This window comes from Microcaecilia unicolor, chromosome 9 (assembly GCF_901765095.1).
Source record: "Microcaecilia unicolor chromosome 9, aMicUni1.1, whole genome shotgun sequence".
In the NCBI taxonomy this organism is placed as follows: Eukaryota; Metazoa; Chordata; class Amphibia; order Gymnophiona; family Siphonopidae; genus Microcaecilia; species Microcaecilia unicolor.
The window spans coordinates 179,458,565-179,484,094 of record NC_044039.1 but is presented as its reverse complement, the minus strand read 5'-3'; the positions used below and the strand labels follow the sequence as shown (position 1 = coordinate 179,484,094).

Sequence of the window (25,530 nt, the reverse complement as noted above, 5' to 3'; positions counted from 1 at the left end):
TAGGTTAGTCCTGAATATGCCATGCTTTGGAAGAGCTACTCCACTGCTGATACAATCGCATCGGTTTCCTATTAAGGCCACGGTTGTTTTTAAGCTCTGTGCTCTCATATTTCAGACTTTATATGGCACTGCTCCTGATTATATGTTGCCCTTGTCACTTTGCCTTCTTGCCATACAACCTATGGTAAGAGAGACTACCTGCATCTTCATTTCCTACCTATAAAACAGTAGTCTAAGTCAATTTATTCTGCTCCTTTTTCTTACCAAGTTACTAAGGGGTGGAATTCCTTGCTGAAATATATTAGATCCCAGCATGATTACTTAGTTTCTCACAAGTTTGTAAAAGTATAAATAGAAATAAATCAAAATACAGGAAAGAAAGACAATACCTTTTTTTTATTGGACTATCTTACTACATATCTTTTGATTAGCTTGATCGTAAGTTTTTTAAATCTTTCCTTTAAAAAAAATTTCTGTTAATTGATACTGATGCCTGTTTTTTTCTCCCCCTCCATCCATTGGATATGTATTTACAATTCTTTCCTTTGTTGAAGTGTGTGGGATTAGGGTATTTTCATATTTTCTAATGTCTTCTTGTAGCTTGTTAGCCACATTGAACTCAAATTTGTGCAGGAAAATGTGGGGTATGTCATAAATAAATTGTAGTCACCCTTCTTTGTACCTTTTCTAATACTGCTATATCTTTTTTGAGATATGGTGACCAAAATTGCACACAATATTCGAGGTGCAATTGTTTTTGGTTATTCTGTTATGGCTTTGTTAGAGCCTTCATCCCCTGGTCTCTGTCTTAAGCAATTTAGGAACAAGTCACTCACACCTGATCATTTTCTGTCATGCTGTGATCCATTTCCAACTGACTTTCCTCCTCTTGACCTCTCTGACCAATTATCTTGTTGGCATACTATAACTGCCTCAGCCTTTGACAGGGCCACCCCGCATCGGACAATAACTCTCCGTCCCTTACAATCCCACCCATGGTACCATCATGGGCTGCGACTTACGAAGTAACAGCTCCGTCATCTTGAGCATCTGATGCAGAACTCGATCTTCTCAAGCTTTGCTTGCCTTTAAAAGCACTGCCTCTTATTACAGGCATTCCATGATCTTGGCCAGGAAAAACTATTTTTCTGCACTTCTTAATGTCTGTTTAATATCCTTCGCCAGCTTACTAGCAGTTCTAGCCACAAGTCTGGTACTTCATCTCTTTCAGCAGAAGATATAGCTCAGGCTTTTGAGAACTTGCCTCCACTCACTCTTCTTTTCCTTCTTCAGTGCCTTCCTCTTTCTACTTTTCTGCTTCTTACTCAGTCATAACTTTCCAAACTCATTACAGTTATCAAATTGGGCCAAGACTAGAAACTGGACAAATCACCTGAAATATTGAAAAAAAGGCCTGATCACTTCAGCTTCCAAAGTACCTTAAAAGATTTAGTGACTACAGAAGACACCTGAGATCAGGGGCATAGCTACGTGGGGCCACGGGGGCCTGGGCCCCCATAGATTTGGCCCTGGACCCCCCTGCCGACGACCCTTTTGACCCCCCCCCCCCCCCCCCGCTGCCAACCTGCCGTCGCTTACCTTTGCTGGCGGGGGACCCCAACCCCCGCCAGCCGAGGTCCTCTTCTTCCTTTGTTCTGTTTCTGAGTCTGACATCCTGCACATTGTACGTGCAGGATGTCAGACTCAGAAACAGAACAAAGGAAGAAGAGGACCTCGGCTGGCGGGGGTTGGGGTCCCCCGCCAGCAAAGGTAAGCAACGGCAGGGGAGGGTTGGCGGCGGGAGGGGGAGTCGAGAGGGTCGGCAGCGGGGGGAGGAGTATGCAATGGCAGATTGGTCAGCGGCGCCGGGGGGGTTCTAAAATGTGCCCCCTCACCTCGGGCTCTGGACCCCCCTCCTGCCAAAGTCTGGCCATGCCCCTGCCTGAGATTCAAGGGATAAGTGCTGATCTACACAACCCCCAATATTTTAAGATTGGTTTCCAAGGGATAAGTACATAAGAACATAAGCACCACCATACTGGGAAAAGACCAAGGGTCCATCAAGCCCAGCATTCTGTCTCTGACAGTTGCCAATCCCCAGGTCTCAAGAACCTGACAAAAACCCAAAACAAAAATTGAAATTAATAATGTTCAATGGACTTTTCCTTCAGGAATCTGTCCAAACCCCCTTTAAACTCAGCAAGGCCAACTGCTGTCACTACATTTTCCGGCAACGAGTTCCAGAGTCTAACTACGCGCTGAGTAAAGAAAAACTTTCTCCTATTTTTTTTAAATCTACCACATTCTAGCTTCATCTTATGTCCCCTGGTTCTATTATTGTTAGAAAGTGTAAACAAACACTTCACACATGTCCGCTCCATTCCACTCATTATCTTGTAGACTTCTATCATATCACCCCTCCAACTGAAGAGCCCTAACCGTCTTAGCCTTTCCTCATAGGGAAGTCCTCCCATCCCTTTTACCATTTTTGTCGCCCTTCTCTGCACCTTCTCCAATTCCTTTATATCTTTTTTGAGGTGTGGTGACCAGAACTGAACACAATACTCGAGGTGCGGTCTCACCATGGAGCGATACAATGGCATTATGACATCCGCGTGTTTGTTTTCCATCCCTTTCCTAATAATACTCAACATTCTGTGCGCCTTCTTAGCCGCCGCAGTACACTGAGCAGAAGTTTTCGACGTCTTATCCACGATGACTTCCAGATCCCTTTCTAGGTCTGTAACTCCTAACGTGGAACCTTGCATGACATAACTGTAATTCGGGTTCCTCTTTCCCACATGCATCACTTTACATTTGTCAACATTGAACCATCTGCCATTTGGACGCCCAATCTCCTAGTCTCGCGAGGTCCTCCTGTAATCTTTCATACTCCTCCTGCGACTTGACGACCCTGAATAACTTTGTATCATCTGCGAATTTAATTACCTCACTAGTTACTCCCATTTCAAGGTCATTTATAAATATATTAAAAAGCAGCGGTCCCAGCACAGACCCCTGGGGGACCCCACTAACTACCCTTCTCCATTGAGAATACTAACCATTCAACCCTACTCTGTGCTTCCTATCTTTCAACCAGCTCTTAATCCATAATAATACCCTTCCTCCGATCCCATGTCTCTCCAGTTTCCTCTGGAGTCTTTCATGAGGCACTTTGTCAAACGCCTTCTGAAAATCCATATACACAATATCCACCGGCTGCTCCCCATTGTCCACATGTTTGTTCACCCCCTCAAAAAAATGCAGTAGATTGGTGAGGCAAGACCTCCCATCACTAAATCCGTGCTGACTTTGTCTCATGAGCCCATGTTTTTGTATGTGCTCTGTAATTTTGTTCATAATAATAGCCTCTACTATTTTGCCTGGCACCGATGTCAGGTCTATAATTTCCCGGATCTCCTCTGGAACCTTTTTAAAAAATCGGCGTTGCATTGGCCACCCTCCAGTCTTCCGGTACCTCACCTGATTTTAGGGATAGATTGCATATTACTAGCAGTAGCTCTACAAGTTCATTTTTCAGTTCTGTTAATACTCTAGATGAATACCATCCGGTCCTAGTGATTTACTACTCTTCAGTTTGCAGAACTGACCCATTACATCCTCCAAGTTTACAGAGAATTTGTTTAGTTTCTCTGACTCGCACGTTTCAAATACCCTTTCCGGCACTGGTGTCCCTCCCAAATCCTCCTCGGTGAAGACCGAAGCAAAGAATTAATTTAACTTCTCTGCTATGGCTTTGTCTTCCCTGATCAGTCAGTGCTAAAATTGAAAATGATAAAGTGGATGGTACGACTTCCCTATGAGGAAAGGCTAAAGCGGCTAGGGCTCTTCAGCTTGGAGATAAGATGACTGACAGAAGATATGATAGAGGTCTATAAACTACTGAGTGGAATGGAACAGGTAGAAGTGAATAGCTTGTTTACTCTTACCAAAAATAGAAGGACCGGGGGGGGGGGGGGGGGGGGGGGGGCATTCGATGATGCTACTTGGTAGTAAATTTGAAACAAATTGGAGAAAATATGTTTTCACATGTGTAATTAATCTCTGGAATTCATTGCCAGAGAATGTGGTAAAAGAAGTTACCTTAGCAGGGTTTAAAAAAAGATTTGGACACGTTCCTAGAAGAAAAATTCATAAGCCATTATTAGGATGGACTAGGGAAATTCCACTGCTTAGTCCTGGGATAAGCAGCATGAAAATCTATTTTATTCTTATGGGATCATACTAGGTACTTGTGACCTGGAAAGGCTACTTTTGGAAATAGGATACTGGGCTTGATAGACCTTTGATCTGTCCCAGAATGGCAATGCTTATGTTCTTATATTCTCATTCTACAAGTCCTCCATTTCCCCCCTCATTCTACAAGGGTAAGCAATTATGTCCCCCTGCAGTACTATTTATGGATTCTCAAAGTAAACCCGAATTTCCCATATGCTCGCTGATTGTTACTCTGATTCTTATCCCACTAGTTCCACAAGAACTTGTGCACATGCTATTCGTGCAAAGTATGATTTCCTCAGCTATAATATTTTTGGAGCTTGTTAGCTTGGGGCAAGGCTCCATGCCTTAACAATAAGAGAAACCTTGTGAAGGGTTAAGAGTAGACTTATGTATACTGCCACACACACAGTCTGATGTAGTATCCCCATGCTGTCATATGTTGATATAGTAGCACATATAGTCTTATGGACCTCACGATGCTTGATAAGCACTAAGCTAGAGTTGTCACAACATGAGATAAGTAGGTGTTTAGTTTTTTTTTATTTTATTTTGTTATTCAGTACCTCTTTTTAGAAACAATTATGTGTGTCACATAACACCTCTGTGCTGCCTTTTAACACCCACCAGAGGTCAATCCTAGGCCACTCGTGGGTTCTGATAAGCTCTATACAAACCTTGCCAGTGCTCTTGCCCTGGTAGCTTTCTACCCGCCAGCTTTGTTCTCTTTTGCAAGTAGCCTGCCCAGAAGGTAACTCTTTGGTTTCTGAGAACACTGAAATTGCAATTACTTGGGTCACATATTTACCAAAAAGCCAGTCAGACCACACATACAAAAAATACTGGTATCATGTTCTGTTTATTTTTATTTAGCATACATCTTTTCATTAGTAGCTTGAGGTCAGCTGCATGCTGATAGATTAGGTATTTCCCTGAGCCCAGAGGGCTTGTCATCTAAGGAATCTATTTATTCCAGGAAAATTAATAGCATCTCCATAAATGATGCTAACATTTCTCCTGGGAATCTTGGCCTGCTAACTTGGAAGCCAGTGCTCTCAGAGACCAGGTTGGGGCTAGAATTGGAGGATGCTGTTTCCTCCCTAGCCACCACCTCTATTCTTAGTGCAAGAATCCTGTGGTGGCCTAGAGGTGAGGGACATACTGCCCCTGAGTGTTCCCCACCCCTTGGTACAAAGCCTCACTGTCACCCACCACCTTGTCTCCTCCTCCCCTTGCAGAACAGGAGCAGTCGGCTATTGATCCTGTCATGCATTTCCATTTTTCAAAATAGAGCGCCCACCCCTTAATCATAAGGTGCTGCTGCTAAGAACATGCTCCCAAATAAGTGGCATAAATAATGCGGCCTTAAATCCCCATCCTAACCAAAATACTTTGTGAAACAATGCTAATGGTTTAGTTTTGGGGAGGGTGGGTAATTTCAAATGGCCATTTATCTGAGTTAATGGGTTTTGGAAATTCTTTTCCATGACTAGATCATGCTAAAGATAGGATAATAAAGAATCTGATCACACTTCACTAGTTTGTTGAAATTATGAAATGCAAGTTCGTTTTGATACTTTTATTGAATTTGTTTTTATGGGAGGTTGTAACTGTGTCTATGATGCATTTTCCCCCTAAAGGTTGCTGAAAGAGCACTGTATTATTGGAATAATGAATACATCATGAGTTTGATAGAAGAGAACTCCAATGTCATTCTTCCTATAATGTTTGCCAGCCTTTATAGGATTTCCAAAGAGCACTGGAACCCGTAAGTTCAAAAAATGTGATTTTTATCCTTTTCTGCACAGCCTATTCCATATCTTAGTTCATGTGTAAAGTCAACATAAGAAATTTGACCATATGTTTCCCTGTTCCTATATTCCCTCCATGCCCACCATCTCTTCTCTATATCCCTGTCTCTCCATATGCAGCTTCTCCCCTCTTCCCCTCCCCCCCCCCCCCCCCCCCCCCCCACACCAGGGCTAACATCTCTCCCATGCCTCTAGTGGTCTGACATCTCTCCCCTGGTCTGTTCTCCTTCTAGTCCTGGATTCTCCTGTGCAGGATTTAGAGATGAGACTGCAACTGATGGATCCTTATGCCTCAGGTTACAGATTTTTAGGGATTTTATCATTAGGATATCTTTAACTGGCTGTTAGAAAAGGAGATTTACTAGTTTAACTCTTAGCATAAGTGTGTAGGGTCATTAGGGCCCAGTAGTGCATTGCACCACCCCGAGGGGCAAGCATCTCCCCCATTATCCCTCCATCCCCTCCCCCTCTACAGTCTGACATATTTCCTCCCCCCTCCCCCCCCCCCTGCAGTCTGGTGTCTTTCCTTCCCACCCCTCAAATCTCCATACTTGCAGTGAGTCACCAATAGCGCGGAAGAAAGGTTGCTTCCAGCCTTTCCCTCTGCCACATCGTGCCCGCAAGAAGTTGTATCAGAGGAGATGGAACACAGCAATGGGAAGGCTCTGGGGCCAGCTGGCAGCCTGTCTTTTTTTTAATTATATTTTTATTAATACTTATAATTAACAGGAATTTTCTACAGAAATTAGTTCAGAGATAGGAAAATAAACAATATTTAACAATCACTGAAGAAAAAGCAAAAAAAATTCCAATATAACTCAAGTAACAAAATTGTCGAGGCAGGTAGTGTGCCGCAATCTCTGACTGAGAAGGCAGAGTGCGATTTATTAGTCTGGTAATACCCATATATAGGGAAATGTGTCATCCCCTTAGGATTTGTTTTGTTTTTTTAGAGAGTTTGTCATATTTATAACATATTTCTTAAACTGTGCAGAGCTCTTGGAACCTCACTAATTGGGAAGCAGCCTGGCAGTCTGTGCATTGAGAGGACTGGCTCCTTGTGTTCTCAGTTATCTGAATATATGGCGAATATTTTTTAAAACAAGGTTGGCTAAAAATTGAATGACTTTTGTAACTTTCAACCAAGAAAGGAGCTGTTTGTAAAGGAGTATGGGATATGCTTATTTAATCAATGAGCTGCTGATATTGCTGCTTCTGCAAAAATGCTTGCACTGATGCACATTTGCTCTGTGTCTTTATTTGCTGCTGTGTTTCCAGCATTAATTTCAAGTAATCAATAACAAAATAATCTATACCAAGGAAATAAACCGTAGTTGTGCCACCATAAACTGTAGTCCACATTGACCGTTTACTCTTGAAGAAAAACACTTTGATTCCTTAGACTCATCTTCTCTGTTGCTTTTCACAGAGCTATTGTGGCACTAGTCTACAATGTGTTAAAGGCATTTATGGAAATGAACAGCACCTTATTCGATGAACTGACAGCCACTTACAAGTCAGATCGTCAGCGGTAACTTTTTAAAGCTTTTTTTGTCAGCTGTGCAAAATGCCACTGTTCTTTTTGTTCAGCTTTTTGTTTGATTGCATTATCCTTGATTGCTTTCTATTTTTTTCTGCATGCTTACTGGCCTGGTTATTAAGTGTGTTAAATCTCTATGTATGTGCATTTAGATTTTATAAATATCTCAGGTATTTAAGTTTTTCAGTTCTGAAAGCGTGGAGGAAAAATGAGAATTGTAATATTTATATGTTTTGGAGGCACCCACTGATGAACAGTTTAAGTGAATTAAATTGTGCATTCGTTGAGTGCAGTTCTATAATGGGGGACCTATTAGGAGCCTATTCTATAAAGGGAAGTATGCACCTGTTTTCTTTTATAAGATACTAACATAACCAGGTATATTTATGCATATGCATTTAGGCGCAAGCACTTACTCCAGCCATGGAGCTGGTATAAATGCTCACACCTAAGGTGCTGGAAATACACATTAAAATTATTGTATTCTATAAGTTCTGAACACAAGTGAGAGTTTTGTCCATGCTGTGCCCAGGTTCTACCCATGTATATGCACACCTATAAAATATGTGGTGTGAAATGTGCACATAGTTAACAGAATAGCACTTGGTGGATTTTCTGCATTTATGCATACTGTGCATGTAAATGTTAGTGCCTTCTTTATAGCATTACTCCAAATGGGTTATTTTTGCACATACCATGACAGTAATGAACCTCACTTCTAAGCCAGGGTTTGTGGGGTACGTTCTCAGTCTCATTTACTGCTAATGCTTGTTGTAATACTTGCATTATGCCAAAGAGAGCTTCTTTCTGGAGTTCATAAGATGTAAACAATTTATCCAGCTGTGCTTGAAAGTTCTTTTTGATCATGCCTATGGCACTCAAAACAATGGTAAATATTTATGTATCTTTCTGCCACATTTTCTTGGTATCAGACTGCATTTCTTGGTACTTGAGGATCTTCTATCTCTCTCTGCACGTGATTCACCTTTGGGAAAAATTTTATAACTAAGCACCCTCATAAAGAACATATACATACTTTTCCATGGTGTGTGCTGGCCAGACATAACATAAGAGTAGCCATACTGGGTTAGAATAATGTTGCATCTAGCCCAGTATCCTGCTTCCAGCAGTGGCCAATCCAGGCCACAAGTACCTGGTAGTAACATGCTGCTGAATGTTTAGAACAAAAGTATGCGGATACTTCTGTTTAGAAAATTATCTTTGAGAATTTCTGCACTTACATTTACACCTACTCTTTGGCATGCACAAAATTTCTCAAGTTACGTGCATACACATGTATTTTCAGAAATATGCACATAAATTCCAACCCTTCCCCTAATCATAAGTTGTATGGAACAATTTTAGTGAAAGTCCATCTGGGTGGAAGAACACTGAAAACCCACAAAGGATCAGATGCCGTGAAGAAACAGTGGGAAGACGACTATGAATTCAAGAGTCGGGGATGGTAATCTTGAATATGAAAAAAGTTTATTGCTCAAAGACTCGACACAGTGACTATTTTGGCCTTAGGCCTATTTCAGGAGATATATATTACATTAAAAACATTGAAATACATAGAACTAAAATATAAATGAATAAAAATTCTGAAAACATACAGAATACAACAAATGTGAACTAATACAACCACATTACAGTAAGGGATGTCACATAACTTATTCATATTTGTTAAAATTGCAATGCAGAAACTTAGGGACACATTTGTATATGATTTAATTGCACACAAAGAAAACTTTGATCAAATACAAAACATAAAAAAACATAGAAATCACAATAACAAATTGATCCAAGTGCAGAGGACTGACCATTTTTAGCTGTAAATGTGTCTTCAAAATTGTGAGCAACTTTATTTTTAAATAATTTTCAGTGTGCAATAAGATTCTAATATTTCTTTAATGTACTTTATAGACTATTCTTATGCATTATCTGTTAAGTTGCTCACAATAGGGAGGGGGGGGGGGGTTAGACTCCTGAAGCAGGCCTAATGCCGAAGCACAGTCACTGTGTCCAGTCTTTGAGCAATAAACTGTTTTCATATTTAAGACTACCTTCCCTGACTCTTGAGTTCATGGTCTCTTTCCCACTGTTTCTTCACTGCATGGAGCAATTTTAATAATACTAAGACTAAAACTCTCAATAGAACTAACTGGCAGCAGTTCTAAAGCAAATTTTTGAAAGTATTTTTTTTCAGTGAGTGCACCGTGAAGCTATAGAATTTGTTGCTGGAGAATATAGTTAAGCCTAGTAACTTAGAAACAGAGAAAATATTGACAGATAAAGACCATGTGGCCTAGCCAGTCTGCTAATCCACATCAACTACTAATTTCTACACTCTTCCTCTCCTTTGGAGGTCCCATGCATTCTTGAATTCAGATACAGTCCTCTTCTCCACTGGGAAGCCATTCCATGCACCACCAGCCTTGCCATAAAGAAGTATTTCCTTAGATTACTCCTTAGTCTTTTCTTTTTCACCTTCATGCTATGGCCCTTCATTCCAGAGCTTCCTTTCAGTTGAGAGAGACCTGCCTCCTGTGCATTTATGCCATAGAAACATTTAAATGTCTCTATCATATCTACACTCGCCTTTCTTCCTAAGTATACTTAATTGAGATCTTTGTCTGTCCCGATACACTTTATGATAAACACCTCTGACCATTTTAGTAATCACCCACTGCACTGACTCCAGCCTGTTTATATATTTTTGAAGGTATGGTCTCCAGAATTGTACACAGTGAAGGAGATCTGACTGAAGGGAGGCACTATAACGCCTTTTTTTCCTGCTGGCCATTCATCTCCCTTTTCACTTAAGCAATATTCTGGCTATTGCTGTCACTTTTTGTAGCTGTTTGGCTACCTTTAGATCATCTAATACGTTCATCTCCAAGTCTTGCTCTTCTTTTGTGCCTAGAAGTACTTCACCCCCCTCTACTGTGCCACTCCCTTGGGTTTTTGCAACCCAAATACATGATCCTGCATTTTTTAGCATTAAATCTTAGCCAAATTTGACACACAGGGGGAGGAGTCAAGATGGCACTGAAGGCAGACACGAATCTGAGCTCTGCTTCTTGCTTGTGAGCTTTGCAGGGTTAGCTATGGTTAAATGAAAGGGAAAACCCTGGACTTACCCATCCGAGTCTGGTAGGGGTCTGACTCTGGTTCAGCAGAAGATTCCAATCTTTGAAGTCCCCATGGCCCACATTAAAACTTGAGCAGGAGTGTCCCAGAAAGGAGACATAATGCACAGCGTTCTTAACGTGTCCCTGAATCCCTTCCCAAACTAAAATTGAAAATGCAACGTTACTGCAGGAGAGACAAGTGGATGTTGATGTTGCTGCCATGGCCCAACTTTGAAGACAGGACAGTGGCGTTCCGAGTTGACATGGAGGGTGAGCCTAGCCTCCTTAGTGAGGCGGAGTTGAATGTGGGCAGAAAACATGAGACAGTTTGTTTGGACCCTCAGTCTCTTACTGAAGTTGTTGGCAGCTTGAGGAGGAAGATGAGACCAGAGAAGGTCACACTGGAGATTTAAGTTGCTTAATAGACTGGAACAATTTCAACGAGGGAAAGATTCTTTGTAGTCCCAGGTAACTCGGACTACAAAGAACTTTTGGCTCAGTATGAGAAACAGGTTTTGGCTTATGAAAAAGATCTGAAAAATTTGAAAGAGCATGGTATGCTAATGAAAGACCATATGGTAACTCATCAGAAGCGAGAAACCATGGAGAAGAGGCGCTTGAATTTGCAGTTTATCAACTTGCTGAAATCTCCAGTTTTTACACCAATTGATATGCTTGAAAAGTACATCATGGTAGTTTTGCAAGTACCCAAGGAATTCTTACCACCAATAACTCGTGTGTACTATGTGAACTGGTGAGGAAATCGCCAGACTGAAGCAAGAAAAGATCAGATAGCTTTGATCTGTCTGGTTGTCTAGAGTGATCGTCCTGTGGTGGCTAAAGCTATTTAAATTGATTCATTTGCCTTGGCCTTGGAGCCAGAGAGGAACTAGCACCTTAGACTGCATTTTCATTTACAACCATGTTGAATTTCTGGGATATAAGGTGCAAATATTTCTTGTCCTCAAAAGGGCCACACAGCTAAGAAGAAAAGATTTTTTGGCTTTTAAATCTGAAATGTTGGCCCTGGGAGGGACGTTTTTCCTTCATTTTACATGTAAATGTTTTATTAAATTAAAATACAAGAATTGTTTTTCTTCACGCAGGACATCTTAAGAATTTTGTAACCATGAGGAAGCCCCTATTACCTATAATGGTATCTGCTCCACCTCCTAATTTGACATAAGGTAGTGTCAAATGTGCCACTAGTACAGTTGATGAGAAATTTCCTATGCTTTCCTTTAGGTACTAGTTGAAAAGTCTGCTGCTAACTTGTATTTTTCTGAGACTCTTCCTTTCTTCTCTTTTTCTTAAATTTTGTGAGATTAAACTCCTTATGTTTGTTTTCTATAATACTTTTATTTGCCTGTAACAAGGAGGTTTTTTTCAGTTGTGGCGCATAAATCCTATATAATAATTCTCACCTCCAACGTTCTAATGTGCCTGGTACCGTGGCTCCCTTGGAGGTGGTCTGCTAGGCAGTTTAGAATGCACTGACGTCAGTGATGTCACTGACAGCTGTCACTGTCAGTGCCCCCCCCCTTCGGCGCCACACCCAAGCCCCTGCCCTGCAAAACCGCGAGCCAGGCAGGGGGAGGAGTAGAGAAACACGTGGAGCGTGTTTCCATACTCCCCCCCCCCCCGCCTACCAATCAGCTCTCAGTGTCCCCCCCTCAGCGCAACACCCAAGCCCCTACCCCCCCCTCGATGCATCACCCAAGACCCTCCCCCCCGGCGCATCACCAAAGCCCCTACCCCCCCCCCCCCCCCCCCCCCCTCGGGCACATCAACTCCCTCGCCACCCGCAGCCGCCAATACTAACACTGTCCGGCCGCTGCTGCTTCTCCTGTGGAGCAGCAGCGGCTGGTACAATAAGAAAAAAGCCAAAAAAAGATGTTTAACCTGAAACGCGGCTCCGTAGACAGCCATCTGACATTGGCTGTCGTCACTGCAGCCGCTCCTCCTCTCCCCTCCATGTCACTGCCCCTGCAGGAAGACCCCGGAGGAGCGCAGCGACGTCAGAGGGGAGAGGCGGAGCGGCTGCAGAGATGACAGGCAATAAATGCCACAGTGTACTCAGTAAACGCAATTTAAAGTAGGAATTCTGAATCAACAGCTGAACCTGGGGTTTAAAAGAGAAACAAGTGTCCAACAGTATCCCAAGTTTCACACCTGAGCTGAAACGTTCACAGGATTCCCTGATGTTAAAACTATTTCAGGCAGCACCATTGAAGAATTAACAACAACATAAAGCAACTCAGTCTTAGTAACTTTTAACTTTAAATGGTTTACAGTCAGCCTCTCAAGAACAGCATCAAAAACAGCCTTCAACTTTGATACCACAACTGGAACAGAAGCTGTCATAGGGTGGGAAAAAGACCCCCAGGTATCGTCCACATGTTGGATAGAATACCCCCAAAGACTGCAACGTGGCATAAGGGAGACAAGCAAATCTATATAAATAAATCCCACCTTGAACGTTCTGAAGCTCCCTCCAACTGTGGCAGTGAAGTTCTGAACTGCTGTAGTCCTCCTGGCTATTCGGACTACTTACCACCGCCCTCAGCCACGCCCCATCTGCGACCTACGCCACGCCCCAACTGGACATAAAAAGCACCATGAACGTTCTGAACCACACTCTGAGGCTTCAAAAGTTCGTATGTTCGAAGCTCTGTAACCACTTTTAAGCACAGTACATCTGTGCGCCGCCATGATCTGAACGAGCGTCACAGCTGCAACACCCACGGATGAGCGTCACACCAATAGGAATACAACAAGGGAGGAGCGTCTGAGGCGAAGGCGTCAATCGCCGTTGCCACGCAACGGAATGCAATCACGCGCCATGCACCTATCAAACAACTCAAACAAAAGAAGGGGCGGACCTACGGCTCGCACAGCACGAGACTGCCGCCCAGCTGAGGAGAATACCGCTGCCCTGACAGTGCTATCCTGCAGAACCTGCCGCTCCGAACTGCCATCCGAACTCGCACCAACAAACAAAAAAAGTGAACAGACAGCCTCCAGCAGCCTTCGGGATACACACTAACAAAAAAAAAAAAAACAAGTGAAGAAACAGCCTCCAGCAGCCTTCGGGACACACACTAACCCAAAAAAAAAACCCCCCGTGAAGAAACAGCCTCCAGCAGCCTTCGGGACACACACTAACCCAAAAAAAAAAAACCCCCGTGAAGAAACAGCCTCCAGCAGCCTTCGGGACACACACTAACCCCCCCAAAAAAAAAAACGTGAAGAAACAGCCTCCAGCAGCCTTCGGGACACACACTAATCCAAAAAAAAAAAAAACCTGAAGAAACAGCCTCCAGCAGCCTTCGGGACACACACTAACAAAACAAAAAAAAAAAAAAGGTGAATAAACAGCCTCCAGCCGCCTCAACAGGGGACTTCACAAAAACTGAAAGCAGGAAGATAAAACCAACTGCAGTCTTCTCTGGACGAGGTTCACAGCCGCCCTGAACCGCCCTGATACTGCAGCAGTAACAACAGGGCAAGCTGGATGAGGTTCACTTTAAGGGAGGGGGCATGGAACTTGAAGGGGAGACAGACAAACACATGGAGAGGGGGTGAGAGAACAGAATGGGAGGGAAGGGGAGAGGAAAAATTATGCAGATGGAGGGCATAAAGAGAGCACAATCCCTGGATAAAAGAAATAATTCAAAACAGAAACACAGGGGGGGGGGCACCCTTACATTGCCTCTCACAGGAGGGAAGGGGGGAAAACTAACAGAAAGGGGGCGACTGCACTTCACACAGAAGGAGGGGGCCGTGCACACATACACACAGTCTTTCACTCTCTGTGTCACTGTGACACACACTCTCTCGAACACACACACACACACACACTCTGTCTCACTGTCACACCCACATTCTCACACAGGCATACACAAAACTCCTTTTTGTTTTCTTTTGTTTACACTTGCACAGCTGATAGCTGCTCGCTGCCTGCCGTGCCCCTCTTCCTTTTTACAAACATTATGCCACTTTTCCTCTTTTTCCCTCTTTTCTTTCTCTACAAACATGACAAGGGGGTTGGAACAGGAGGTCCTGCACAGCTCTCTCCACTGTTGCCACAGGCTAAGCAACAGTTCAGGCACAAGGAGGGGAGGATGAGGGCCAGAACAGGTACACAGACCACAGATGGAGGCGGAGGAGGGGGTCCTGACAGCACAGGTGAAGGGGGGAGGGGCGACCCACAGCCCTGAGAGAAGGGCTGTAGGGAGACCTGAAAGGAGGGGGGGAGACTGACCAGACAGGGAGATGAGGGGTTCTGCGACAACACAGTGGCAGACGCAGACGGAGGGGGGTCCTTCCAGCCAACATAGGGAGAGGGGGGGATGTATCTCCGTCACACACACTATCTCTCACACACACTCTCTCTCTCTCTCACACACTGACTGTCTCTCTCACTCTCTAACACTGTCTACAACACACACTATGTCTCACACTCGATCACATTCACTCTCTATGTGTCACACAGTCACTGTCAAACACTGTATCACTCTCATACACTCTCGCTCTCGCTCACATACCCACTCAAACACACTGTCAATCTCACACACACACTCTCTAACAGACACACTTGCAGCCACACACATTCAATCTGTCTCTCTCACAAAGTCACTCTCACACACACACTCTCTCAAACATACACACTCCGAGGAAAACCTTGCTAGCGCCCGTTTCATTTGTGTCGGAAACGGGCCTTATTTACTAGTATTAAATAACACCACTGACATCGCTGATCCTTGAGCAGAAATGAAAGTGGCAGAGTTTTGTCGTTAAATGTCCAATATATTGACCTCTGTTAATACCAATTTGAGACTTGCTTAGAGGAGGTTCTTTACAACAGATTCAAAGCAAATAATATGTGGAAAATCCTGGGAAAAGTCACCTTTGACAAAGTAATTAATACAGGTATCTTAAGGTAAGTTGCATTAAGGTAGAGGATATATTTTCTGTCTCCAGAGGGCTTGCATTCTAAATTTGTGACTTTACGAGTGAAAAGTAGTTGTAAAATGAAACAATTCACAGCATTTGTCAATCTACACTTTACCATCTCAAAAGAATTTTGGTCTTTTGAAACAGCATAACATTGAGCTAATTTTTATAACCTTTTGCGTGCATGCTGCTGTTGATTTGGCCTAGGGCATTTCCTTTGCTTTAATCCTGTTTGCTTATAATTTGTCTGTGCTATACAATTCATAGTAGTGTTTAAACTCTTTCTTCTGGCTGTGTTTGTTTTTTTTGCTGTTGTAAGATGCATAAACCTGATTTTTTTTTTTTAAATAAATTTTATAAGATGCTCACTGGAAATGTCAAAACACATAGCATTATTGAGTTTGTATAGTAGTGTCAGACTTGTATACATTTAAATGATGTTTTGTTCCACTCATCAACACACCATACTCTGCACCTTTCAAGGGGAAAATGTTTTATTTGGGAGGCAAAGCATATACCCTAAAATAAAAACTTAAATAGAATAAGTGCATAAATCTCCAACGTAGTTCCTCTAAAGACCAGGTTGATGTGAGCAAACGATTTCTTCTACATCATCTTATGAGTGTTACTAGATATTATATATTCATTTATCTGTATGAAAAGCTGGTGATTTGTGGATATGGCAATTTATGCAGCATTTTTTCTCCGAGGACAAGCAGGCTGCTTGTTCTCACTGATGGGTGACGTCCACGGCAGCCTCTCCAATCGGAACACTTTCTAGCAAAGTCCTTTGCTAGTCCTCGCGCGCCGATGCGCACCGCGCATGCGCGGCCGTCTTCCCGCCCGAACCGGCTCGTGCCGGCCAGTCTTCTTTTGTCCGCGCTCGGTACGGTCGTGTTTCGCCGTTCGCGCCCCAAAGTTGACCTCGCACGTCATTCATTGACTTTGTTCTTTAAAAAAAAAAGGTGTCGGGAGGAGGCCTTTTGGTTTTCTCCCTTCCCGTACTTAGAGTTTTTTGCCCTGGTAAGTTTTCTTTCGTCGTCGGGGTAGGCCCTATTTAGGCCTCGGTCGAAGTTTTTCTTCCCCCTATTTTGTGGTGCCATTTTCGCCATTTCGAGTTTTGATCTCGCCGGCGCGATTTTTCCGCCCATGACATCGAAGTCTTCCAGCGGCTTCAAGAAGTGCACCCAGTGCGCCCGGGTAATCTCGCTCACTGACAGGCACGCGTCGTATCTTCAGTGTCTGGGGGCTGGGCACCGCCCTCAGGCCTGTAGTCTGTGTTTCCTCTTACAAAAGCGGACTCAGGTAGCGAGGTTAGCCCAGTGGAACATTTTGTTCTCGGGCTCTTCGTCGGCATCGGCACTGGGAGTATCGACTGCCTCGACGTCGTCGGCGCCCGGACCTTCATCCTCGCCCCCGATTGCATCGAGTGCATCGAGGCATCGGCCCTCTGCATCGGGGTGACATCGGAGGGCTGCGTCGGTGTCGGTGGTATCGAGACCTCCTCGTCTGCTGATGTCGTCGGACGGTGGTGCTTCGTCTGGAGTGCAGGTGAGGGCTGTCCATTCCCCTGCTGGTGGCGGTGAGCCTTCGGGTGGGTCTCCCCCTACCCTGAGGGCTCCTGCGGTACAGCCCCCCCCGAGACCGACTCTCTTTGGCCTCGGCCCCGAGGAAGAGACGGCTGGATTCTACGTCCTCCTCGTCGGTGCCGGGAAGCTCCGGTGACGTGCTTCGTTCCAAAAAATCGAAGAAGCATCGTCACCGGTCCCCTTCCCGTGTCGGCACCAAGAGCTCTGGGTCGCCGAGGGAGTCGGCACCCAGTAAACATCGGCACCGAGAGGACCACTCGCCCTCTGTTCAAGAGGGGTCGATGCGCTCCCCTTTGGACAGCCCGGAACAGCTTCCACGCCCGGAACAGGTTCTGACATCGACTCCTGCATCGGCTTCCATGTCTTTTTCCACAGCCGCTCTGCACGAGAGCCTCTGGGCCGTTCTCCCAGAGATCCTGGGAGAGCTGTTGGGCCCTTCCCCTCCGGTACCGGGGGTGCTTGCGCCACCGGTACCGTCGAGCGAGGCGCCGGCTGGCCCATTGTCCGGGGTGAGGTCTCCGACATCGGTGCTGCTTGTGGTACCGACTACGGTAGCCTCCCAGGAAGGCTCCCCGACGGCGTCGGCGGAGGGAGCTTCGCCGGTGCGGGCGAGGGAGTCTACCTCTCGACGCTCCCACCGTGGCCATGTTTCCACGGAGTCGAGCCGGGCACGGTTGCAGACACAGGTCCGTGAACTTGTGTCTGACACCGATGGTGAGGCCTCGTGGGAAGAGGAAGAAGACATCAGATATTCTCTGACGAGGAGTCTGAGGGTCTTCCTTCGATCCCACTCCCTCTCCTGAAAGACAGCTTTCTCCTCCTGAGAGCCTGTCTTTCGCTTCCTTTGTCCGGGAGATGTCTACGGCCATCCCCTTCCCGGTGGTTGTGGAGGACGAGCCCAGGGCTGAAATGTTTGAGCTCCTGGACTATCCTTCTCCACCTAAGGAAGCGTCCACAGTACCCATGCATCATGTCCTCAAAAAGACATTGCTGGCGAACTGGACCAAGCCTCTAAGTAATCCCCACATTCCCAAGAAGATCGAGTCCCAGTACCGGATCCATGGGGACCCAGAGCTGATGCGCACTCAGTTGCCTCATGACTCTGGAGTTGTGGATTTGGCCCTAAAGAAGGCCAAGAGTTCTAGAGAACATGCTTCGGCGCCCCCGGGCAAGGACTCTAGAACCTTGGACTCCTTTGGGAGGAAGGCCTACCATTCTTCTATGCTCGTGGCCAAGATTCAGTCCTACCAGCTCTACACGAGCATACACATGCGGAACAATGTGCGGCAGTTGGCGGGCTTGGTGGATGCGCTCCCCCCTGAGCTATTTCAGGAGGTGGTCAGGCAGCTGAAGGCGTGCAGAAAATTCCTGGCCAGAGGGGTGTATGACACCTTTGATGTTGCGTCCAGGGCCGCTGCTCAAGGTGTGGTGATGCGCAGACTCTCGTGGCTGCGTGCCTCCGACCTGGAGAATAGAATCCAGCAGCGGATTGCGGACTCGCCTTGCCGTGCGGATAATATTTTTGGAGAAAAAGTCGAGCAGGTGGTAGAGCAGCTCCACCAGCGGGACACCGCATTCGACAAGTTCTCCCGCCGGCAGCCTTCAGCCTCTACCTCTACCGGTAGAAGATTTTTCGGGGGAAGGAAGACTGTTCCCTACTCTTCTGGCAAGCGTAGGTACAATCCTCCTTCTCGACAGCCTGCGGCCCAGGCTAAGCCGCAGCGCGCTCACTCTAGTCAGCAGCGTGCGCCTCAGCAAGGCCCCTCGGCTCCCCAGCAAAAGCAAGGGACGAGCTTTTGACTGGCTCCAGCAGAGCATAGCCGCCATCCAAGTGTCAGTGCCGGGCGACCTGCCAGCACCAAAGGTGGCCTCTCATAACCTCCGATCAGTGGGTTCTCCAAATAGTCCGGCAAGGATACACCCTCAATTTGGCCTCAAAACCTCCAAATTGTCCACTGGGAGCTCAGTCTTACAGCTTCCAGCACGAGCAGGTACTTGCAGAGGAACTCTCCGCCCTTCTCAGCGCCAATGCGGTCGAGCCCGTGCCATCCGGGCAAGAAGGGTTGGGATTCTATTCCAGGTACTTCCTTGTGGAAAAGAAAACAGGGGGGATGCGTCCCATCCTAGACCTAAGGGCCCTGAACAAATATCTGGTCAAAGAAAAGTTCAGGATGCTTTCCCTGGGCACCCTTCTCCCCATGATTCAGGAAAACGATTGGCTATGCTCTCTGGACTTGAAGGACGCCTACACGCACATCCCGATACTGCCAGCTCACAGACAGTATCTGCGATTTCAGCTGGGCACACGTCACTTCCAGTACTATGTGCTACCCTTTGGGCTCGCCTCTGCGCCCAGAGTGTTCACGAAGTGCTTGGCTGTAGTAGCAGAGGCACTTCGCAGACTGGGGGTACACGTGTTCCCATATCTCGACGATTGGCTGGTGAAGAACACATCCGAGGCAGGAGCCCTGCAGTCCATGCAGATGACTATTCGCCTCTTGGAGCTACTGGGGTTTGTGATAAATTACCCAAAGTCCCATCTTCTCCCAGTGCAGAAACTCGAATTCATAGGAGCTCTGCTGGATTCTCGGACGGCTCGCGCCTATCTCCCAGAGGCGAGAGCCAACAACTTGTTGTCCCTCGTCTCGCGGGTGCGAGCGTCACAGCAGATCACAGCTCTGCAGATGTTGAGATTGCTGGGCCACATGGCCTCCACAGTTCATGTGACTCCCATGGCCCGCCTTCACATGAGATCTGCTCAATGGACCCTAGCTTCCCAGTGGTTTCAGGCTGCTGGGGAGCTAGAAGACGTGATCCACCTGTCCACGAGTTTTCTCGAATCCCTGTATTGGTGGACGATTTGGTCCAATTTGACTCTGGATCGTCCTTTCCAAATTCCTCAGCCACAAAAAGTGCTGACCACGGATGCGTCTCTCCTGGGATGGGGAGCTCATGTCGATGGGCTTCACACCCAAGGAAGCTGGTCCCTCCAGGAACGCGATCCGCAGATCAATCTTCTGGAGTTACGAGCGATCTGGACCGCTCTGAAGGCTTTCCGAGATCGGCTGTCCCACCAAATTATGCAAATTCAGACAGACAACCAGGTTGCCATGTACTACGTCAACAAGCAGGGGGGCACCGGATCTCGCCCCCTGTGTCAGGAAGCCGTCAGGATGTGGCTCTGGGCTCGCCGTCACGGCATGGTGCTCCAAGCCACATATCTGGCAGGCGTAAACAACAGTCTGGCCGACAGGTTGAGCAGGATTATGCAACCTACACAAGTGGTCGCTCAATTCCCGTGTAGTGCAACAGATCTTCCAGGTGTGGGGCACCCCCTTGGTAGATCTCTTCGCATCTCGAGCCAACCACAAAGTCCCTCAGTTCTGTTCCAGGCTTCAGGCCCACGGCAGACTGGCATCGGATGCCTTCCTCCTGGACTGGGGGGAGGGTCTGCTGTATGCTTATCCTCCCATACCTCTGGTGGGGAAGACTTTGTTGAAACTCAAGCAAGACCGAGGCACCATGATTCTGATTGCTCCTTTTTGGCCGCGTCAGATCTGGTTCCCTCTTCTTCTGGAGTTGTCCTCCGAAGAACCGTGGAGATTGGAGTGTTTTCCGACCCTCATCACGCAGGACGAAGGGGCGCTTCTGCATCCCAACCTCCGGTCCCTGGCTCTCACGGCCTGGATGTTGAGAGCGTAGACTTTGCCTCTTTGGGTCTGTCAGAGGGTGTCTCCCGCATCTTGCTTGCTTCCAGGAAAGATTCCACTAAGAGGAGTTACTTCTTTCTATGGAGGAGGTTTGCCGTCTGGTGTGACAGCAAGGCCCTAGATCCTCGCTCTTGTCCTACACAGACCCTGCTTGAATACCTTCTGCACTTGTCTGAGTCCGGTCTCAAGACCAACTCTGTAAGGGTTCACCTTAGTGCAATCAGTGCATACCATTACCGTGTGGAAGTAAGCCCGATCTCAGACAGCCTTTAGTTGTTCGCTTCATGAGAGGTTTGCTTTTGTCAAAGCCCCTGTCAAGCCTCCTACAGTGTCATGGGATCTCAATGTCGTTCTCACCCCAGCTGATGAAACCTCCTTTTGAGCCACTGGATTCCTGCCATCTGAAGTACTTGACCTGGAAGGTCATTGTCTTGGTGGCAGTTACTTCAGCTCGTAGAGTCAGTGAGCTTCAGGCCCTGGTAGCCAGGCCCCTTACACCAAATTTCATCATAACAGAGTAGTCCTCCGCACTCACCCTAAGTTCTTGCCAAAGGTTGTGTCGGAGTTCCATCTGAACCAGTCAATTGTCTTGCCAACATTCTTTCCCCGTCCTCATTCCTGCCCTGCTGAACGTCAGCTGCACACATTGGACTGCAAGAGAGCATTGGCCTTCTATCTGGAGCGGACACAGCCCAACAGACAGTCCGCCCAATTGTTTGTTTCTTTTGATCCCAACAGGAGGGGAGTGGCTGTGGGAAAACGCACCATATCCAATTGGCTAGCAGATTGTATTTCCTTCACTTACGCCCAGGCTGGGCTGGCTCTTGAGGGTCATGTCACGGCTCATAATGTTAGAGCCATGGCAGCGTCGGTAGCCCACTTGAAGTCAGCCACTATTGAAGAGATTTGCAAAGCTGCGACGTGGTCATCTGTCCACACATTCACATCTCATTACTGCCTGCAGCAGGATACCCGACGCGACAGTCGGTTCGGGCAGTCAGTGCTTCAGAATCTGTTCGGGGTTTAGAATCCAACTCCACCCCCCTAGGCCCATGTTTGTTCTGTTCCAGGCTGCACTCTCAATTAGTTGGTAAATTTTTTAGGTCAATCTCAGTTATGTCCTCGTCGTTGCGAGGCCCAATTGACCATGGTTGTTGTTTTGAGTGAGCCTGGGGGCTAGGGATACCCCATCAGTGAGAACAAGCAGCCTGCTTGTCCTCGGAGAAAGCGAATGCTACATACCTGTAGAAGGTATTCTCCGAGGACAGCAGCTGATTGTTCTCACAAACCCGCCCGCCCTCCCCTTTGGAGTTGTGTCTTCCCTTCTGTTTGTCTTGCTACATATGAGACTGGCCGGCACGAGCCGGTTCGGCGGGAAGACGGCCGCGCATGCGCGGTGCGCATCGGCGCGCGAGGACTAGCAAAGGACTTTGCTAGAAAGTGTTCCGATTGGAGGGGCATACCTTCTACAGGTATGTAGCATTCGCTTTATTGATATGTATTTTTGATTTGTCACTCGAGCAACACGTTCATGGCACCACAAAGATGTTTTTCTCGCTGTGGAAACTAAAAAGAATAAAACCGTTTTTTCCCTCGAGAAGTCTTTAGAAGACTCATACAATCCATCGTACTGTGCCACCTGGACTACTGTAACGGAGTGTATGCCGGATGCAAACGGCAACTGCTTAAGACGCTGCAGACTGCCCAAAACACAGCGGCAAGATTGGTTTGTGGTACTTCTAAGTTCGAACCTGCCACGCCCCTTCGAAAAAAGTTACATTGGCTCCCTGTCACAGAACGTATCACCTTCAAACTTTGCTGTCTAGTACACCAAATACTTTACGGCGAAGTACCTGGCTGCATGATAGATCTCATCTCCTTACCGCTCCGGAATGCGTCCCGTCTTGCCCGCTCGTATCTTACCCTCCACTATCCGAACTGCACTGGAGTCAAGTACAAAACTGCGTACGCTACCTCCTTCTCTTTCCTTGGGACTCAGTTTTGGAACTCTTTACCAAGGTCCATCAGAACCACTGCAGATCATCCAACATTCCAGAAATCACTGAAGACCATGTTGTTCAAAAATGCCTACCCTGCTGGCTCTCCCAGCGACTCCACTGCTGGACGCACACCAAACTAAAGACATTTGGACATATTCCCTTCCCTACCAGCTTGCCCTCTATCCCCATCCATTCCTATTCTTCCCCATTATCACTTGTAGATTTGCTGTATTTGTTTCATTTTGCTACATTGGCACTTGCCTCTGTGGCGCATTTTTTAAGCCACATTGAGCCTGACATTGTTGGGAAACTGTGGGGTACAAATGAGATAATAAATAAAATTGTGTGCTGCCTTGGTCCAGACAGATAATAAATCAATAAACTATAAACCATAAGAAGTTCATGCATTACAGAACAGAATTGAAAATGTATTTATTGAAAATAAAATTTCAGTCACATTGGCTCTCCTGATTATTTTTTTCTGTAGCAGGTTTTTAAAACATTTCCTAATGAATATAATGGTTACATAGTAACATAGTATGTAACGGCAGGTAAAGACCTGTACAGTCCATCCAATCTGCCCTACAAGATAAACTCATTACATATGAAGGTGATACTTCATATGTATACCTGATCTTGATTTGTCCTTGCTATTTTCAGGGCATAGACCGTAGAAGTCTGCCCAGCACTGTCCTTATTCTAAAATTTCTGAAGTTGTCAAAGCCCCTGAAAAGCTCCATTCTAGCCCACCCAAGTCTATTTAGCTAAGATCAGGCCAAAGACTGTAGAAGTCTGCCCAGCACTGGCCTTGTTCTCTAAACTTCTGAAGCTGAATTTGTCCTGTAGCAATCAGAGCACAGACCATAGAAGACTGCCCAGTACTTGATTTGTTTTGCTACCGGTGTTGCTACCTAATCCCCGCTAAGCTTATTTTGATCCATTCTTTCTAAACAGGATTCCTTTGTGTTTATCCCACTCATTTTTTAATTCCGTTATCATTTCCATCTCCACCACCTCTCGTGGGAAGGCATTCCTGGTATCTACCACCCTCTCTGTGAAAAAAATACTTTCCTGATACTATTCCTGAGTCGGCCCCCCTTCCAACCTCAGTTCATATCTAGTTCTACCACCTTTCTGTCTCTGGGAAATGTTTGTTTGTGGATTAATGCCTTTTGAATATTTGAATGTCTGTAGCACATCTCCCCTGTTTCTCCTTTCCTCCAAGGTATACATGTTAAGGTCAGGAAGTTGCTTTTCGTACATCTTGCTATGCAAACCCCATACATTTTCATCGCTTTTCTTTGAACCGCTTCAAGTCTTTTACATCTTTAGCAAGATACAGCCTCCAAAACTGAACACAATACTCCATATGGGGCATCACCAACAACCTGTAAAGGGTCATCAACACCTCCTTTCTTCTGCTGGTTATACCCCTCTCTATGCAGCCTAGCATCCTTCTGGTCAGGGCCACCACCTTGTCTTATTGTTTCGTCACCTTGAGATCCACTTTCTTTCGTGAACGGCACAATATCCACTCCATTCCCGGATATTCCCTTGGCAGCCAACGATGGTCCTTCTCCAGGATTTTCTTCTGTGAACACCTAAGAGAAGTATTTGTTTAGCATGTTCACTTTATCCTCATCACTCTCCACATAGCTATTCTCAGCATATTTCAGTTGTACAATTCCATTCCTATCTTTTCTCATTTCCCCAATATATCTGAAAAAGGTTTTGTCACCTTTCTTTACATCTTTAGCCATTTTTTTCCTTCTGCACTTTCACTAGCTGTATTTCCCTCTTTGCTTCTCTTGAGTTTAATCCGGTTATCTTGTCTGTGAACCTCTTGTTGGTTTTTAAAAAGTATGGGACTAACAGCTCTTATTCCCACATGAAGTACAGGGCAAGCAGCAGTAGTGCAAAATTTCACCTTTCCATCCACAAGTTCATGCACACACTAGTTTTATGTTCACATCACACCAACCATGAGCCATTATTGAGCAGAGCATAAAAGGGAGATAAAAGTAAGCACATAGGTTACCAAATTTCAAAACCCTCCCCCTCCCCCTTCACCATCTTGATCAGTCGGGGTTTCATCAGCCAGCAGTCTTGTTCTTTTGCAAGTGAAGAAAGGCTGTCCTTTTCCTTGGCTCGGAGAAATGGAGTGCCATGATTGGCCTCCTTGTGTACCACTGTAAAATGATGCACACTGGGTTATGTGATGGTGCAGGCACGCACACAGCTTAGAGAGGACTATGATCTCCACATTGAATCAGTACATAAGAATATAAACGTTACCATACTGGGACAGACCAAATCCATCAAGCCCAGTATCCTGTATCCAGCAGTGGCCAATCCTGGTCACAAGTACATAGCAAGATCCCAGAAGAATAAAACAGATTTTGATGTTGCTTATCCTAGAAATAAGCAGTGAATTTTCCTAAGTGGCTTATGGACTTTTCTTTAAGGAAATTATCCAGACCTCTTTTAAACCCTGCTAAACTAACTACTGTTACTACATTCTCTGGCAACGAATTCCAGAGTTTAATTACTC

General features: G+C 45.9%; 1 protein-coding gene across 3 annotated transcripts in view; it reads left to right on the top strand.

Annotated features, from left to right (window-relative positions):
• Positions 1-25,530, top strand: part of PPP2R5E (protein phosphatase 2 regulatory subunit B'epsilon) — a 279,362-nt gene that overhangs the window by 238,040 nt on the left and 15,792 nt on the right. For 2 of the 3 annotated variants that reach the window (XM_030215510.1, XM_030215507.1), the window contains exons 12-13: positions 5,880-6,007; positions 7,480-7,581. In XM_030215510.1, coding sequence (XP_030071370.1) covers positions 5,880-6,007; positions 7,480-7,581 — 230 coding nt within the window. The remainder of the gene's footprint in view (positions 1-5,879; positions 6,008-7,479; positions 7,582-25,530) is intronic. The other variant, XM_030215508.1, reaches the window with a different exon arrangement.